This window comes from Atractosteus spatula, chromosome 17 (genome assembly GCF_055471065.1).
Source record: "Atractosteus spatula isolate fAtrSpa1 chromosome 17, fAtrSpa1.hap1, whole genome shotgun sequence".
In the NCBI taxonomy this organism is placed as follows: domain Eukaryota; kingdom Metazoa; phylum Chordata; class Actinopteri; order Semionotiformes; family Lepisosteidae; genus Atractosteus; species Atractosteus spatula.
The window spans coordinates 17247080-17266639 of NC_142722.1; the positions used below are offsets into that span (position 1 = coordinate 17247080).

A 19560-nucleotide genomic window follows, 5' to 3' on the forward strand; every position below is an offset into this window, starting at 1 on the left:
GGTGGATTGAAGTCTGGGTTTAATACAGGAAACTTCTACACAGTTTTGTGCTATAAATCCACTTGCAGATGAAAGGATCATTGTTAGTTTCCCAGCTTTAAATTATAGTTTTTCTAGCTACGTTTGAGCCCAGCAGGATCAGATTTTGCTCTTTTGGGGTCTGTTAAAGGCACAAGAAATAGTGCCACAATTGTTCCCTTAACAAGATTAGAGCATGTATATGAATAGGTCAGGAAATAATACTATCTGTAAAGTGTAAACTGTATAACTAGTGTTAACAGTCCATCTTTGTTGTTGCCTGTTCTCAGTTTTGATTACAGCCTGTTAACCGTTGTAATCCAGCCTGATTGACCCATATACGTTTCTTGGGTTCTGTGATTTGCAGCCTGAACAGTCTGCCTGCTGGGATCTGTTAACTGTCCATGTTCATGTTGAGAGGACAGTTCAACACCTTCAAAAGAAATACAGTTTATCAACCAAAAGTGTGGGCTACCTCCACAGGGATGCCCTCAAGCCAAAGTGTTTACTGGATTATCAGTATAATGTTTTTATTTCAGTCCAATCTGATTAATACACCAAATTCCAACTCATGGTTGTGTTCAACACATTGAAGGAGGATCATTTCAATTTCAGATTACCCAGAAACAGGCTAATGTGCGTACAGTTCAGTATACAATTTTTTCTGATCCTCTGCCTTCTCTGAAACAACAGGTTTTGGTTTTTTTAGAATTATTTTAACAATGTTAAAGAAGAAATAAGTGGTTTATTAAAAATGGTGGATTGATTTTTTTGAGATACTGTGATGGACAGATTATTGGAAACACTGAGCTGTAAAAGTTAAAACCCTAAACCTAAAAACTCTAAGGAGGGAGAATCAGTTTCATGTGTGATTTCTTAGTGTTTCAGTATAACAGCTCACCTGGCTTCACTTTTAAAAATTAAATATGTTCATTGTTTTATGATTTTCCTTAAAAAGACAACTCTGTACATTCTGAGAAGACATTTTATTGGATAAAAATAGGCTTTAGTTTTTATGAGAAAGGAAAGGTGACTGCCAGAGCACCAGAGGTATTTTAGACAGCTTCAGGGTTGGCAGGAACCTGTTTCTGTTTTACAAGTGATTATGCATCTTACAAATCTTAATTACAGCTCTGAAAACAAAAGCAGAGGGCATGTGTCCTGCGCAAGGTAGTCTTTACATTTTCAGTAATTCTGTTTCTGGATATGAAATGCACATGGAAAACTACTGTAGAAGGAACAGAAAGGAGCTTCTATCCATGTGCAAACATGTTCCAGACATGGAATGTACTGAAGTTGAGAACATAACTCAATTTAGAATGATTATTAAAGGGATGACAACAAAAAAACATTTAACAACATAAAATAAATATGGTGAAACAGTTCAAATGTGCATGAAAAAAAGTTCAGAGGCACAGGTATTTCTATTATTTGATGCAAGCATTTTAAAGTATAGGGTGACAATTCCAAAAGACACGGCACGAGAGAATAAGAATTTATTGTTAATACACATTCATATCGGTTCTTCATGTGCTTTATTCAAAACTTCATGTCACCAGTAAACATCACAAGCACTACGCAGACTGCTTGTACACAACACAAGGACTTGTGCTAGTGGCTTTGTTTACTGAACACAATCATTGTGAACCCACTTCACCCACCCCCCACTCCCCCAGAAAGTTCCACGAGTATCTTCCGTATACCTCCTCATTTTTTAGCCCTGCTGAAACTGCACACAGCAGCCTGCGGCAGCTGGAGATTAATTCAGAAAGCACTAGTATGCTTACACTGTAACTTGTTCCAAAATACAAGTAGTTGGTTAATAGTTATTTGTTCTTGTACCACTATGGTTACAAGGGTTGTGATGCACTGCTTTCCTTTCTAGATTTCATAGTTGCTAGAGTCCCAGCTGCCTGAAGTTATGTTTTCAGGCAGTGCTGCCAAGCACTCTATCGTCATGAATTTGGGTTGAGATAGTGGCTGTTTTCACGAGAACATTACATTTATTCCAGAGGCTCTTGAGGCCCTGGAGACTGGGACCCATAGGTGGGGTAGGCGATTGTCCTCTGATCGCTTACCAAATTGTTATAAAATAATCATTTTCCCACCCACGGTCGGGCCTGTTAAGTTACATAACTTGAGTACATACGTGGGATAAAGTTAAGGAACACCAATAACACAGAGCTTACACTCAGAGACAGACTTTAACAGGACATCACAGTCTAATACCAATACCAGCTTCATAAGAAAAGGCACCGAGGTGGAAGGTCCCGACTTCATTATTTATACGCAAAGGCGCTTGAGGAAAGACAAAAAAAATCAGAAATGTTAAACTTTCTCTAGTCCACTACAAACAAAATAATTTAGACATGTTCTTCTATTGAGCACCCTGATTCATTTTAAAAAGTACAAGAAAGAGGCTGCTGAAATGAGACTAGCAGAATTGATGACCTGTTCCTTAAATTACAGACCTGTCTCTTAGTTTTACTTGAGTGCTGTAATACTTGCATTCCACCACAAGAGGGAAGCATTGGTTATTTTTGGTTACAATCAAATAACAGTTCTTGAATACTGCACTTCAAACTCAGGTTAAAGCTCTGCGTTGTATAAATATGGCACTTCACTACACGTATCAGACTGCTGTTGAAAGAGGGTTTTTTTTCTACACCCACTCCCCTTGTCTCTATAACTCCAAAAGATCTAGAATCGTCGCACCAGTACAATTACCTGGGTTTACAAAGCAAACCCTTTTTTTCCCCAGAGCATGTTTTACTTCCCCTCTGCCCTGGGAATGAAGCAATTCTGATTATTTAAAGGCCGGTTTAGGTTAAGCAGCCAAAAGACTCCTGTGCTTCACAGTCGACAAACAAAAACAATAAATATGTGGCTAAGATCACGTAGGATTCAACTGACGATAATTCAGAGAAAAAGGAAAAAAGGTGCAAAGATGTAGGTACCTGAGTAGTAACCACTCTTAAGTATTGTTTAAGACTTCCAGCGCTTAAATATTCATAACTAAGTAGGAAACAAAATACTCATCTTTATTGGTGTGTCACAGAGAAAGCAAGCAGGCAGGTACAACTGTAGAATGAACTACTGGTACCTCACAGCTGACACTTTCCTAACTAAAACATGTTCAACGTGCAGTAAATGCAGCCTCTGAGAAAACAAATTTGTCAATGAGACCTCTCTGAGTTTACTGAACAGTGCTACCCTAGTGTAGCAGGACCCCTCAGGCCTGCTTCAGAGTGCCTGCCCGATCCAAGAAGCATCCCCCTGCGCTGGCCCTTCACGAGGAAAACCTATTGAGTTACCCTGCACCCTGGTATAGCTGTGTTCTTGGCAATGGACTGAAGATAAAACACTGGTGTTTGCAAAAGTCCCAGCTGAAGGGCTGGTCGCCAAAACCTAACACTTCGAGACAGAAGCCAGAAATCAAACCGTGTTACTTGGTTTCCTGTTTTCCACAGAACTGTTACAATAAGGTCTCAAACACCAAAGCCTTGAACTTCAGCCCAGTAATTTGTAAACCCATTTTACCAAAAGTAATACCTGGGGTTGAAGTTTCAGAAGCGAACATCCAGACGCCCAGGCAGGCCACGCCCCTGAAGCTAGCTCTGACTCGGGGGCTCTGTGCATGTGAAGTTCAGGGGGACCTTGGCCTGGATTTCCTCCACCTGCGTCTGCACTGCCTGCACCCACCGCGCCAGGTCTGCCTGCAGGGCCTGCGCCCCCTCCGCCAGCTGCTCCTGCCGGCTCGCCACCTCCGCCAGGAGCTGCCGGTTCTTCCTGGCCCTCCGAAGCCCCTCGCAATCCGTCTCCGCGTCCCGCGGGGCCGCGCGCTTGCCCTGCATGTACCCCTCGAACTCCTCAGCGCTCAGGTTCAGGGCCGGGCCGTCCAGCTTCTCGATGAAGGCCACAGCGCAGCACTGCCGGGAGAGCAGAGACCTGGCTTCAGTTTTAAACAGTTTCTGGGTGAACAGACAGGACGCGACATAGACATATGATACACAAGATGATAAAAGGAACGTCAAATGGTTAATTTTTACAGGACTTGCTTACAGTACACATGTGGTTCATTAATTTTTAGTTTCTTCTTGCATATACAGTCTCGTGAAAAGCATTCACCCCTTCCTGCATTTTCTTCCTATGGAATATTGACAGTGCTTCATGTGGGTCCTAATGATGTATACAGACAGTCTGAGTGAACAAATAACACCAACATTTGGTACTTGTTTCATTAATTTCAGGAACAGTCATCCAACTTCTAGTGTCCCTGTGTGTAAAAGTCCCCCCTAGTTCAATCAATTCAACTAAAAGGCATAACTAAGGCGGTCTGTGTGAATACTTGATTAAGTAACCGGGGCTTATTTGCATCAGCCCTGCTCGGTGTAAAAGAAACTCAGCTGTTCATCATCGTCATCGTCACCAGTGAAGCCCCACCCATACAGACCCTCAGAGCCACGCCACGCCCCGTTCAAAAGAGATTCCTGAAGGTCGTCGCGGGAGTGCGCCAGTCTGGGGACGCTCTGGGGAAGCTCTGGGCCGCAGAGGCCCGCGGTCCCGCAGCTGGACTCACCAGGTTGGTGAAATAGTAGCCGGACGCCCCGGCCATGAGGCTGTGCGGCAGGCCGAAGCGGGTGATGTACTGCGTGTTGGAGTGCAGCCGGGGCGGGCTGGCCTTCAGCACCACCAGGATCATGCCGGACAGAAGTCGTCGGCGCTCGCCGGCTCCGAGCTTCTGGAGGCCAGCACCCGGAAGACACTCTGGTTGCACTTGGAGACGCAGGCCAGCTTGTCCTGCGGCGCTCGCCGGGCGTCCATCTCGATTATCGCTGCCGAGAGCAGGGGGCGAAATGCCTTCATCGTACGGCCACTGGGGTTCGGGAAGTTTCAGAATCTCTCTTCATCCACTAATGTTCTAATCGCTGCTTCCAATTCCGAGTCACAGGAGGAGCTGGAGTCTATTCCAGCAAGGAACAGGCACAGGGCAAGATACAGCCTGGACCGGACACGCACATACTCACAACTGGGCCAGCATTCCCAGAAGCCCGTTAACCTGCCAGTATGTCTTTGGACTGTGGAAGGAAACTGGAGCACCCAGAGGAAACCTAAGAGAGCATGGGCAGGCACTCCACACAGACAGCACCCCAGGCCTGTAATTGAACCCAGGGCCCCAGCATTGTGACGCAGCAATGCTGACCATTGGTAGAGTATAAGAGTGGCTAACTAGCTACAGCCCCATGTAGGACAGTGACAGCTACTCAAAGTGTTGACAAGACAGGTGATCCTGGTGTTCAGGACTATTACACATTCAAGGCATAGATACATTTGAAGGCGTTCCAGGAAGTGAGTTTAATCAGAACTCTTGAGCACAGATCGCTTATGTGCTCAATGAAAAGTCATGCTCAGTGGCCTGGCCAGACATGATGCCCTGATCCTGTCTGACACTGGTAGAGAGCCACTGGGGTCACTGGGTTCCATGAATGTGCAGGCCTTCAAGTGGTCGTCTATCAAAGACTATTATACAAAGCTGTCTGGTTTTGTGTGCACTTTACCCTGTTGTTCTGTAAAAATAAATTCAAAATAGCACAATGGAACGTACCAGCTGAACAAAATAATTAAAAAAGCCTAAGATATCGAACGGAGATGGTGAGGACAGAACAGCATAAGGCATAGCATCTACATACATTTCAGTGCACAACAACAGAGCCATATTCTGTTATTAATCAGTGAGAAATTAAAAGTTACCTTCTTAAAAAAAAACTCACCTGTGATGGCAGGCAGGAGGGCGTCACTGTTGACCTCTAACCTCTCCTCTTTAATGGGAACATGAAGCATCTGAGGGGTCACCCAGCTGAGAGATCTGTGGAAATAGCAGTGGCAAAGATCAGCTTAGTAACTAGTTAGGCAGTGTAGATGTAATAGTAAAAGGCTGCTTCAGACATTCCTAAACCTAATACAGAAGGAAAGACCTCTGTCCAATTATAGTCCACTTCATTAGAAAAACTCATGTGGTGATTTTCTGGACTCTGGGCCTAACCTTCAGTGGTTTAGCAGGTATGCAATCTGAGATACAAATTTTGTTTTAACCCACATGGCTTAAGGAATGATATCTTGCCTTCCTACACCCTGTAAGCCTGAATGAGATTTTGACTTTAAGGAATAATTTCAGCCTATTTGTGTAAATTTCCTCCAGAGGATTAGCTGTCCGCTTGGTGATGTATTCTGGGATTTTCAGCATCTGTTATGAACAACAGCCTATAAAAGGATGACTGTTACTGAGCTGTACTCAGCGGGCTTCCAGGTCTGTGGTCCGAGTCTCACCGGATCCTCCTCTGCAGGGCCAGGTCTTTCTGCTCATCGTCAGAGCTGTCGTGGCAGAACACCCACTTGTGCAGACGCGTCATGATCAGCTTTTCAATGTGCTCCATCATCTGCACCGTCTGCTCCTCGGAGAGGCCTGCAGGACAGAGGGGGGGCAGCAGCTCGAGCCCGAGGGAATCCCACACCCTTCCTCCAGCTCACTGCATGTGCACAACCAAGCCACAGCCAAGCGCTCTTTCAGGCGTGCAACAGGCATTCCTCTCACACGTATCGGTTCTGTGCTCCACAGAACCTTTGGGTTCAATCGGTCAGTCTCTCTCTATGGGTACAGGCAACACGGCAGACTAGAACAGCACGAAAAAGACTTCTATCCCTTTCTTGACCAGAACAAATCCCAGATCTCAACTGTACCGAAAACTGTGTAACAAACTGTTTCAGCAAAGGTCTGGATCCAACACATCCAGCCCAATTTGCTGCAAAATCTGGCCCTTGTGTCACTACGCTACTGACAATCAACCAAACAAGACAGTTTATACATAAGGCCATTCAGTCCCGTCAGACACACAGCACATGAGACCATTCAGTTGTTCTTTAGTTAAATAATGGGGGCCAACCATAAGATACACAAGTTCATACAAAATTGTATTATACACCTCCAACTGCTTTTTACTCACTGCTGAAGTGTCCGGCGATACTCTGATAAAAATCCTGCACCAGATCCCACTGTTTCTGTACCAGCAGATCCTACAAAGAGACAGACGGGGGATCAGCCAATGCCAAGTTCTTCCAGGTTCTAAGCTCTTCATCTCAGTGACACTAGAAAGAGGTCTGCTGCCTCACCTTCTCAGAGAAGCAGTGTGAGAGGGCACTGGACAAAGCGTTAGCAGACCTGGGGCACAGTGGGCTAGAGGAGGAAGGAGAGAGTGGGGAGGGTGAGAGGTGGCAGGAGACAGGCTGTGAGTGACAGGCAGTCTGGGAGCAGAAATACAGATGGGAGACTGGCAGAGACGTGGACAGAGACAGGTAGTCGGTGAGAGGGGCTATTACATGGTAGGCCTCCATGGTGTTGACAAAGGCCGTGCAGCGCGACTACAGGCTCTGGGAGAACGGCTTGCACAGCAGCTTGAGGAAATTAGTAAAGTCTCCAGGCTGGAGGCTCTGAAACGCCTTTAGGGCAGCAGACTGGCTCTCTGTGGGCTCTGGGGACAGAGAGGAGACAGATATTAGTAAAACCAAAAACCCTGCAAGGGGATGAAGGAGCTTGACTGGTAAAGCCCAGGCTCAGAGAGCCGCCCATTGATAAAAACAGAACAGCACAACTGACACTCACTTCAGAGCCAAACTAGATTTCACAGGAAATCTGTGAAACAAACACTGTCCTTAGTTTACTAGTCAGGTGATGGGTGAATTTAAAAGCCTGTGGCTCATTTTGAGAAAATGACGCCTTTGTGTTTTGAGCTATGTAGAGGACCATCTCACCGTTGGGTTTCTTCGGAGAGGAAGAAGGGCCCCAGAAAAGCCTCTTCATGGTGTTGACTCGTCGCCCCTTTTCTGTGCTCTTCTTCTCCTCGAACTTGGAGAAGGTGGATGGCTGAGCCCCCTTCCACACCGGGGCTAGGGCTGTGGACACAAAACAGCAACCCCACACACGCTTAGCCATCGCAGAGCGAAGATCTACACACCCCAGGGCACACCGGCCACGGGAAGTCAGAAAGCAACGAGCGCATCCTGTAAAGTACTGGCAAGATCTAGGCAGGAAACTAATTCAGGGCAAACCAAACCAGCAAAATAAGTATCGGAGAACAAGAAAAAAGGGTGGAAGGTATTTGGAACAGAGAACCTAGCCATATACATGAAACAGATTCCCTGGGATCTTTTAAAAAAGGGTTGAATGAGATGATGTTCAATGCTGTACTAGCAACCAAACAAATGATGAGCCCAATGGTCTCTTTTCACTTGTCACCTTGTACCAAAAGCACATGCTTTCTTCAAATGTACACAGGCTGCGCACTGAAGCTCACATGTACACACAATCAATTAGTGCACACGTGAACCCCAATCTCTCTAATGCACAAGAGATAAATACACTCCTTATAAGAACACGGCACTGGAGGGATACAGAATTATGTCATCTTTCTCCAATACAGGGTTGAGGGGGAGCCGGAGCCTATCCTGTCAAGCAACAAATGCAAGTCAGGTCGCCAGTCCACCACACAGACACAAACACGCACTCACACCAGGGCCCGTTTTCCCAGAAGCCTAGCAGCTTGTCCTAGCAGCAGGTCTTTGGACTGTGGGAGGAAACCGGAGCAGCTGGAGGAAACCCACAAGAACGCAGGCAGGGCAAACTCCACAAAGAAACTCTCCTTGAATCGAACCCAGGGCCCCAGCTCTGCGAGGCAGCAACGCTGACCACTGCACCACCCTGCCGTCCAAACGTACATTCAAGATATATACAAGCTAACAGACGTGCTTGAAAAACACTTGAAAAGGTCAACACAAAAATCTTGTTCTGGGGATAAGTAGGGTCAACACAGGTGGAAAATTAGGAGAGGACAAGTAAGAACTGCTTACACATAAATGTAGCTTATCGCAAAAAAAATATCCCTGTGTTCTCTCCTGTGCCTTAGGTGTTTCCATATCATTTAGAAATGAAAATGTAAGCCAGTGTGGCAAAGTACATGATCACATTTAAACCCAGAGCTGCTGTACTGGTTTCATGGCTCCATGAAACTGATAAAAAATTGCAAAGGTAGCTGCATGCTCTCATCTGGAGGATTTCAGCGTACAAACGCGTACATTTCTTTACTAAAAACCTAGAGGGGAGCAGGGATAATATCAAATATCCAAGACCGTCCAGCTATATATGGGAGAGGCCGTAATAAATATATCTTAACGATGACCCACGTAATAGTTCACTGGACTGAATAATTCAACTATTCTCTATTTCTTCATGCTGTACTAAGAACGGGATCAGCTGGTCTCCAACCTTGTTCCACAGGTTTTTTTGCTGCACTTGAGTGTGCAGCTGGGGATGGTGCCGAGACTGTACCATACCAGTAATACTCAACTTAGTACGCAGCTCTGTAACAAATCTACAAGTTCACTGCGATTGACCTATTTTTCTTTTTTTTTTAAGTGAATGTGAGATGCAATTCCATAGGAAACACTTAAGCTCGGTATTTAACCAACATTTGTACATTCAAAACAATCGCCAAGCCCTGAAGAATGAACAGATCCCACCAAATACCATCTGCACAATTCAGTTAGTCCACATCGTGTGCACATATTGTGCCAAGAATTTGGGAGCAGCTGCAGGTGGTCAACAGCATCACAGCTGAAGAAAAGCAGCATTTTTTTTGATCACGAGCTTTAGAATGTTTTCACAAGAACACAGAAACATGCAAGAAGGACGGTGATACACCACTGAAAGCTTCCTGAAAACGACTCTTTTTGAGTCGTGCGACGCAGTTATTAAAGGCAGGGCTCGGGGACACGGCCCCGGGACGTGTACTCAGGCAGTGCGGTCCGCCGTGGGCCCTACCTGCTGTGCTGCCTGCAGGCCTGCGCCCTGCGAGACCTCTCTCGCCAGCACTTGGAGCAGCAGCCCTGCCACGCGGGGTTGCCATAGTAACCACAGCCATCTTTGCACAGCAGCTCCGACTGGTCCACGTGAATTCCCCTGGGTTCCGCCCACATTCCTCCTGGCCTGGAAACAGGGGTCACGGCTTGTTAATGTCACAGCGAACTGTAGTTTCACAAGTGGCAAGCTTTGTCCTCAGATAAATAAACTGAATTGAATCAAAACTAAAATCCAGAACAAAAACACCAGGTTATGGGTTAAGTAACACATGGGAAGCTTAAATGTTGAGCGTACAGTGTACTATAAGTAGGGCAATACCTAGAGCATTCCTGCGTCACGGGACAGCCTGAAGTCATGCCTTGCTCGCTAGATGCCTCAGATTTACAGGAAGAGAGGACAAGAAATGTAACAATACTCATATAAGGAATCTTTGTAAACCCCATCTTATCCCTTCTGGTTTATCTTTTTGGAATGCAATATTTCAAAATATAAACTGGAAGTTAGTTTGGACAACTCCTGATAGATATTGGGATATTTATTTGATAGGTATTACAAATAAAGTTAGAGATATCGTTTAAAATTGTTCATAAGTTTTATTCAGTTAAATTAGTGCTCTCTAAATTTAAACCTGAGCAGGATGATCTGTGTGTTTTTTGTCGGGCTGAAAGGGAATCTTTTGTGCACTTATTTGTAAGGTGTGTGTTTGTGAAGTTGTTTTGGACGGACTTCCAGAGTTTTGTTTGCAGGCAGTTAAAGGTGTTTTTTAGATTTAAGGATTTTGATATTTTATTGTACTGTTTAATAGAAAATTTGGAAAAAGAGCATTTATTTATAGTCAATTTATTAGTCATTTCACATCCATAAATCAAAATGGTCTAATAATCCCCTTTTTAGTACTTTTGAGGTGGAGCTGAAACACTATTTAAATTCTATACAAAATTTGAGAAATAATAAAGCAAGGAAAACATATGATATATGTAAAAAATACAATTTGATCACACAATTTACTTCATTACCTCTGGCGGTTGAATGTTTTTTTTTCTGTTTGGGTTTTTTTCTATTGTACCTGTTTTTGATCCTCTGGTTGTACTTGTATTTGTAAATTCTTTATAAGTTTAATAAAAAAAATTATGAAAAAATATTTATTACAGGAAAAGCGATGAGTTTTAGAAAAAAAAAACTAAAGCGACTCAAACTCCACCTTGGTGTAGGCCTACTTGCCAATAAATCCCGGATTCGTTTAATCACCAGATTCTAGCAGGTTAAAGATGAACGTCACTCTCTTACAAGTACTTTGAATTTCACAAATTAACCTGCTGCGTCATATTTTTCATAAATCAGTGAAGGAAAGCTGCCCGCACTGATCTCTGAACGCCTTTCCTCCGCACATCAGTGTTGATAAGGGTTTCATCTCTGGATAGTGGCAGCACTCTGGAAACGTGTCAGCAATGCAATTTTCTTAATGCAATAAAAGTCATCAACGAACAAAGACAGCAACGCGTATAATCGTTACTTCAACGAAAATTCCTAAAAGTTCGAAAATCGAAGATATAAAATACTCTTCAAAAAATATATTTTCGTTGTAAATTACCTGCACAAAGCTGAAGCTAAGATTACACCAATCGCCGCCCGTATGCGATCTCGTTGTAGGAGACGAGTTATATACTAGACTAGTTATCTTTATTTAAGTTTTCCATATTTAACTAGTTTTCAAATAGGCTTTATATCCGCCGCCCTAGGCACCGAAAGTGAGTGATGCCCTGTTGTTGTACAATCATTTTTAATAACTTAGAAAATAAAATCGATCAAACCCAGACATTTTCTCCCCCGGATCTCAAATGCAAATTAAAGAGAAAAACAGCCTGTTTTTTCTTGGAGTTTTTTTTTGCTAGATGCATGTCGTCTTTTTTTCCGGCGTTTTACTGCTATCAGCCCAGACAACTTTTGCTTGTTTCCCGGAGTTTCCGCAAATGCCGGTGCGTGATGTCTTGATGTTTACAGAGGCTGTCAGATCCGATTTCCCACCCCACTGTCCCAAACACAGCAAAAAGAGGGTTGAAGGGCAACTCATCGGGCTGGACGGCAGCAGTGCCTACACTTTACTGCAACACCGGTGTATGAACGAAGCTGACAGATAAATCAAGTTCGAGATAAAGTACGATTCACCCTCTTCTGTCTCTTGGTGCTTCGTCCGTAACCCGGAAATGCTACACTAAGCGTCACGAATGATCCGGAAGTGTATGCAAATAGCCGAATTTCAATCAAAGTAGAAGACTTTCAGCTGCCACAGTAGCATATGAGGAGTATAGCAACATTAAGCGAAGTGACAAGCAGCTGAAACACCTGCTTTGTTATTTCTTCATGGTTAACTGTAATTCCTTGAACATTCAGCTAAAATTTGAGAGGGTCCTTTTTTCATTTTAAATCGCCTCCACTAATCTCCACGTTTGACAAATCTAAGATGATTCATTTTTTATGAATTTTACAGCACCTTTCTTCCATTTATACTACTGTAAAAATTGTCATCGCTATATTTTTCCTAGAAATGTTTTTTTTTTCTGTTCAGTGAAAAGGGTTTTAAGATGCAAGCTTTTAAAGGAGCTGTATCTGAAATGTGTTATTAAATCAAATTATTATATTTAAATTCAATCGTTTTTTTAAACTATAACCAGGGACAAAAACTTTTTTTGCACCACCAAAAGTGGTGAGACATACAATGTTAAGACAGTCAGCCAATAGCAAATCACCCTTCTTCATTCCCTTTTAAGTCTTTATTAATATTTTTGGTCTGGGTGGATCACCTCTAGAAAAACTGCAGTGCAGAATTGGATGGGGAAAATTTGTGCCTCTCCACAGGTGGATGGAATCTATTGCACAGACCCTCAGCTAATAGTAAATCACCTTGTTTTTGGCAGCTAGGTGTCTCTGTCAAAACTGCTGGGGTTTATAGAGCACCTCCTATTCCCAGACTGGGACTGTGCAGCGATGGGCAGGGAGCAGTCTCACTCCCCTCCCAGCCAAACAAAAATGTGTGCCTCTTCAAAAATATTTCAGATCTACTCTACAGATCCTCAGCTAATTTAGTACATCACCATGGTTTTCTCAGATAAGTGTCTCTGCTAAAGCTGCTGGGGTTTATAAGACCACTTGCTGTTCCCAGACTGGGACCGTGCAGTGATGGGCAGGGAAAAGTGTCAACAACAACCGTGATCCCATCCAAAGTAATGCTGACACTGAAGATCATAGTATTGCGACCAAAACCATAGCTGTGACAGGGAGTAAGCGTACAATAAAAAAACAGTTCTTAGACACAGAGTGGATGACTGGCACTGTTTTGAAAAGGCAGAAACCGTTATGCATCTAAATCACCCAACAGCCAAAAAAAACAAAGGTGGAGTGCGATGCTTGCACTGAGCAGCTTAACTTTGTGTAGGTATGACACAGAATGACAGAGATACTGAATCTGTAGGGTTTCTGTGTTGCTCAGAAAATTGTGATGTTAAAGCCATGGTATTAAAAACTGGGTTCACTTTAATGAACAAATGTGAAGCACTCAGCAGTTTAATACATAATAAGTCAGATGTAACCAAAAAAAAAGTAAAATTGATGTGTCACATGTCAGCATTGGTGCTCAAACAGCGCTGGATTATCTCAGTTTTGGGGCTTATTGTGGTAAGGCAGACAAACAAATGGTAGTTCAGGTGGGTAGCTGCGTCAGCATGCGTAGGCTGCAAAGGAACAAGTAATTGTTTTCTTTCTTTTTTCCCCAGCATGGAATAAACCTACGTTTCGACCGTGGAGCCTTCTTCAGGTGTTAACAGATGGTGTCCAGCGGGGTCAGTGCTGGGGGTCACACTGCCCTGAGGTGTCCAGGGGGGTCAGTACACTGGACCACAGTCCCCTGCCGCAGGGAACACCTGGCCTGGATCGGACTGCTGCGCACTTGGAATCTACAAATCAACAACCTACATAGTGAAGTTTTAACGCAGTGAAACTAAAAAACAAGCGAGAATTACGCCACTTCCTCGGCACGTCCTACACTGCCACCCTGCGCCCTGAGGCAGCTTCGCTCTTGCAACAGTAAAGACAGAGATCCGTCTTGAACACAAACACCTGTACGCGTAACCACCTATCGCGTCCCGCCATGTGCGCCCCCCTCCCTCAGCCTTGCTCATGCATATTCATGAGCCGAGGCTGCGAGCCGGCCAATCAGGGGAGGCTGACGTAACCTCGCGAGAAGCCGGAATACAGAAAAGGAATCGGGAGAGCAAAGCTCAGGTTTGAATCAAGATGGCGACTTACTCTATGAGGTACGGTGTAGCGGCGCCGGCGGCTCGTTTACCTGCCTCCTGTGCTGGATTAGACGAGGCTGCGGCGGCTGGGGGTCTGTCCGACCACGGAGTGTGCAGGGAAGCTGGCGGTGCTGCTCTCTGTCCTCCAAGGTCTGCGGGTTCCCCGAGCCGGCGGTGCCGGGTGGAGGGGCTCCTGGGCGCCGGGTCTGGGGGGATGGAGGAGGCGGTTAGGCCGCAGATCAGGGGTTTAGTTTCGCTGGCCCGGCCAGTGTTATGCGACGCCAGCCGGCGAGGGGGAGGTCGGGTTGGGCCTGGTTGCATCACGCAGCCCGGGGTCTCGGCGGGCTTCCCGGCTCTGAAAATAATAATTGCTTACACTTCTATAGCGCTTTTCTGGACACTCCACTTAAAGCACTTTACAGGTAATAGGGACTCCCCTCCACCACCCCCAATGTGCAGCCCCACCTGGATGATACCGGACCATTCGGGCCCGGACTACCAGACTCGGAGACAGTTTTTACCCCCGCACTATCGAACTATTAAACTCCCAGCCTCTCTCACTCTCACCTATGATCTGAACCTCACAGTACCTTCTTTCTTACCAAAAACTTAAACACACATTGAAAATCTACCTCTACCATACATGTCAAAAGCTCACTCCCCATAATTTCATTCCGTTAATGCATGTTCTTGCACATAACCTGTTACCTTTGTTGTTTTGCACACTGCCTGTTGTCCCTGTCTTTCTTATGTTAAACAATTGAATTGTTTTTTTGTACTACTTATTGTCCGAGAGCTAGCTAAATAGCATTTTGTTATACCATATACAGTGGTGTGAAAAAGTGTTTGCCCCCTTCCTGATTTCTTATTTTTTTGCATGTTTGTCACACTGAAATGTTTCAGATCATCAAACAAATTGAAATATTAGACAAAGAGAACACAAGTAAACACAAAATGCAGTTTTTACATGAAGGTTTTTATTATTAAGGGAAAAAAAATCCAAACCTACATGGCCCTGTGTGAAAAAGTGATTGCCCCCCCTGTTAAAACATAAATCAACTGTGGTTTATCACCTCTTTGGAAAGCTGAGTTCAATTTCTCTAGCCACACCCAGGCCTGATTACTGCCACACCTGTTCTCAATCAAGAAATCACTTAAATAGGACCTGCCTGACAAAGTGAAGTAGACCAAAAGATCCTCAAAAGCTAGACATCATGCTGCGATCCAAACAAATTCAGGAACAAATGAGAAACAGTAATTGAGATTTATCAGTCTGGAAAAGGTTATAAAGCCATTTCTAAAGCTTTGGGACTCCAGTGAACCACAGTGAGAGCCATTATCCACAAATGGCGAAAACATGGAACAGTGGTGAACCTTCCCAGGAGTGGCCGGCCGACCAAAATTACCCCAAGAGCGCAGCGACGACTCATCCAAGAGGTCACAAAAAACCCCACAACAACATCCAAAGAACTGCAGGCTTCACTTGCCTCAGTTAAGGTCAGTGTTCACGACTCCACCATAAGAAAGAGACTGGGCAAAAATGGCCTGCATGGCAGAGTTCCAAGACGAAAACCACTGCTGAGCAAAAAGAACATAAAGGCTCGTCTCAGTTTTGCCAGAAAACATCTTGATGATCCCCAAGACTTTTGGGGAAAATACTCTGTGGACTGACGAGACAAAAGTTGAACTTTTTGGAAGGTGTGTGTCCCATTACATCTGGCGTAAAAGTAACACAGCATTTCAGAAAAGGAACATCATACCAACAGTAAAATATGGTGGTGGTAGTGTGATGGTCTGGGGCTGTTTTGCTGATTCAGGACCTGGAAGACTTGCTGTGGTAAATGGAACCATGAATTCTGCTGTCTACCAAAAAATCCTGAAGGAGAATGTCCGGCCATCTGTTCGTGACCTCAAGCTGAAGCGCACTTGGGTTCTGCAGCAGGACAATGATCCAAAACACACCAGCAAGTCCACCTCTGAATGGCTTAAGAAAAACAAAATGAAGACTTTGGAGTGCCCTAGTCAAAGTCCTGACCTGAATCCGATTGAGATGTTGTGGCATGACCTTAAAAAAGCGGTTAAGGCTCGAAAACCCTCCAATGTGGCTGAATTACAACAATTCTGCAAAGATGAGTGGGCCAAAATTCCTCCACAGCGCTGTAAAAGACTCATTGCCAGTTATCGCGAACGCTTGATTGCAGTTGTTGCTGTTAAGGGTGGCCCAACCAGTTATTAGGTTTAGGGGGCAATCACTTTTTCACACAGGGCCATGTAGGTTTGGATTTTTTTTTCCCTTAATAATAAAAACCTTCATTTAAAAACTGCATTTTGTGTTTACTTGTGTTCTCTTTGTCTAATATTTCAATTTGTTAGATGATCTGAAACATTTCAGTGTGACAAACATGCAAAAAAATAAGAAATCGGGAAGGGGGAAAACACTTTTTCACACCACTGTACCTGTATATGAGTATAATGACAAACTTGAACTTGACGATGCGACATCAGCCACCGTGCACCAGAACGCTCACCACACATCAGCTGTGGTGTCAGGACCAAGTCAGGACCTCGGTTTTACGTCTCAGCCGAAGAACGGTGCCTGTTTACAGTATAGTGTTCCCATCGCTAGTGGGGGATTAGGACCCACGTGGACCACAGGGTGAGCGCCCCCTGCTGGCCCCACTAACACCATTTCCAGCAGCAACCTTAGTTTTTCCCAGGAGGTCTCCCATCCTGGTACTGACCAGGCTCACACCTGCTGAGCTTCAGTGGGCTGCCAGCTGTGAATTGCAGGGTGATATGGCTGCTGAAAATAAGCGCACAGCACAGCACCCGTCTCCCGGGGACACGCAGGGCCGAGCCTCCAGCTGCGCTGTGCTTTAATCCCAGATGTGGTGCCTCCGGGGGAAAGGATTATATAATAGAGACAAAAGTACTCACACTACACTCTCTTCTTTAATTTTCGTGGAGTTTTTCTCCATTTCTCCAGTTCCTCCGTCTTCCAAGCCAGTCCACAATCCGTTCTCTCAATCCTTATTCAGTCCGAGTTCCAAAGTCTGTAAGGTTCCACAAATCCGCGCCATATCCAAATCACAAACCGTAAACTGTAATCCTTTATTTCTTCCATAAATCCATTATGCTTAAATCTGTACCAACACTAACCAAATTCACCTACTGGCTTCTGCACTGGTTCACTGTTTCCAGGGCATATATATTTTGTTTCCTGATGAGACACACCTGTGTCTTGTTGTTTTTCGGACTGAGCCCTTTCCATCTGCGGGTCAGCTGGTTTCTCTTAGCGGCCATCTTGGTCAGGTCTACGTCGAGTAGATACCTGTCCTGGATGACCCTTCCCCTGGTCATCTTACATAGATTAAAATATGGAGCAATCTCCTCTCTGTGTTTCTGCATTCGCCCGTCAGTTCAAGGTGCTTTATTAGCATGACCGATGGGTCCAATCAGTGTTGCCTCTGGGACTGTGGGGTCAGTCCCCTGTCTCTCTCTCTCTGTGTGGCTCTGGGACCGTGTGGTCAGTCCCCTGTCTCTCTCCCTTTATTGCAGGATACTGCGTTTCTGTCTGGCAGGACTGACTCTCTCAGCCCTCTGGCTCCAGCTGGTACAGGCTGTGCATCGCACTAACTTCAAGACCTGCAAGCAGAGCTCCTTCTGCAAGTGAGTGTGAACTCGTCCATTCTCCTGCCTCTGCTGAGATCCTCACACCAGTCTGAGCTGGTCAGCAGAAAGAGCCCCAGTGTCGTCTCTGCGACCACCCAGTGAGACTCTCTGGTGTGTGCATGTGCATGTACGTGCGCCTGTGCTCACGCTGTCCCTCTGTCCCAGGTGCCAGTGGGCTGTCCAGCCTGGCCAGTCCCTCTACAGAGCCCTACTGGACACCCAGCAGCTCAGCGATTCCAGACTCTCCCTGCAACTGCTCAACGAGAACAACAAGGTGAGGAGCAGGTCACCCCAGCCAGTGCCGGGGGGGGCAGAGGTCACTGGGCGGGTGACCTGGTCAGTGTCGAGTGGGCAGAGGTCACTGAGGAGGAACTGACCGGTGAGGCAGGTGACCAGGTCAGTGTTGTGGACGGAGGTTGCTGCGGTTGACCCATGCTGTGTCTCCCAGGTGAAGCTGCTGCCGGAACTGTACAGGCTACAGGGCAACATGACCCGGATCAAGATCAACGAGCTGAAGCCACTGAGGCCCCAGATGGAGGTTCCTGATGTTCTGATCTGTGACCCACCTGCTTACCCGTGAGTAAGACCCGCGCAGGCAGGACCCCAGTTCGGATCCTCACGTCCCTTCTTGCATGTGGGACTCGCCAGCACCTCTGACCCGGGACGGCGAGAGGGTGGGGGGGTATCTGTTCTGTTTGGCTGCCCTGCTTTCCCTCCTGTGAAGCCTCTTGTCTGTTGCTGTGGAAACCACCTCCCTGTAGGAAACCACCCGCCCCGTAGGGGGCGCCCCCTTTGTACATAGCGCTCGTTCACACCACTCACCCCCCCCGAATCTCGTTGCTACAGTGACACGAAGAAGGAGGAGGAGGGAGCGGAGACCCAGGACGGCGGAGCACAGGTGGGAGAGAAGGCAAGTATCCCACAATGCACTGGAGCAGCACGTGCTCGATTGTTGTTTAACGAGGCAGTAAACAAAAGCAATATATTTTACGTTTGAGTTTAATTTCTGAGGGATACAGAAAAGCCGAATTAGAAAGCTAGAAGTGATAGAAACATGATCAGCATCCTTTAAACTCGATTGGTCCGGATCCTGCTGGATCCTGGGATTGTGCGTCCCAGGTTCCGGTGCTCTGGGGCTCCTCAGTCAGTGACGCCTCGATAACGCTTGCCCCCCTCCCCCCCCCACGAAGCAGCAGCAGGAGAAGGAGGAGGACCAGTCAGGAATGTGGGAGACCTTCAAGACCCACAGTGACAGTGCCCGCCGCACTCTCGGCCTGTTCTGGCTCAACGTGGCCCAGACCTGTGTGGACATCGTCTCCAACACCGCCGGCAGGAGCCCTGGGGTGGGGGGGTGTGCAGATGGGGCTGTGGGGCTGTGGGGGTGTGTGCGGATGGGGCTGTGGGGGTGTGTGCGGATGGGACTGTGGGGGTGTGTGCGGATGGGGCTGTGGGGGTGTGTGCGGATGGGACTGTGGGGCCCGGCGGGTTCAGGCTCTGGTCTGGATCGGCGAGTCTTAACTCTGGTCTGGCCCGGAGGACTCTGGTTGTGGTCTGGCCTAGTGGGTCTTGGCTGCGGTCCGGCCCGGTGGGTTCGGACTGCGGGCCGGCCCGGCGGGTTCGGACTGCGGTCCGGTCCGGCGGGTTCGGCTCCGGTCCGGCCCGGCGGAT

The 19560-nt window shown here is 46.2% G+C and overlaps 1 protein-coding gene and 1 pseudogene across 2 annotated transcripts; one reads left to right on the forward strand and one right to left on the reverse strand.

Annotated features, from left to right (window-relative positions):
- Positions 1 to 993: 993 nt before the first annotated feature.
- LOC148819250 (rab5 GDP/GTP exchange factor-like) lies at positions 994 to 12149 on the reverse strand (annotated as a pseudogene). Its single transcript, XR_016094335.1, has 9 exons — positions 11520 to 12149; positions 9890 to 10054; positions 7825 to 7965; positions 7393 to 7544; positions 7020 to 7089; positions 6346 to 6481; positions 5790 to 5884; positions 4598 to 4853; positions 994 to 3947 (listed from the first exon to the last, which is right to left on the reverse strand). The product of XR_016094335.1 is annotated as a rab5 GDP/GTP exchange factor-like (transcript).
- Positions 12150 to 14191: 2042 nt separating this feature from the next.
- Positions 14192 to 19235, forward strand: LOC148819251 (neutral alpha-glucosidase AB-like). The gene is made up of 5 exons (XM_088935431.1): positions 14192 to 14238; positions 17779 to 17889; positions 18058 to 18166; positions 18341 to 18468; positions 18739 to 19235. Exons 1-5 carry the CDS (start codon positions 14219 to 14221, stop codon positions 18887 to 18889), a joined length of 519 nt encoding a protein of 172 aa, XP_088791557.1. The 5' UTR covers positions 14192 to 14218; the 3' UTR covers positions 18890 to 19235.
- Positions 19236 to 19560: the final 325 nt, after the last annotated feature.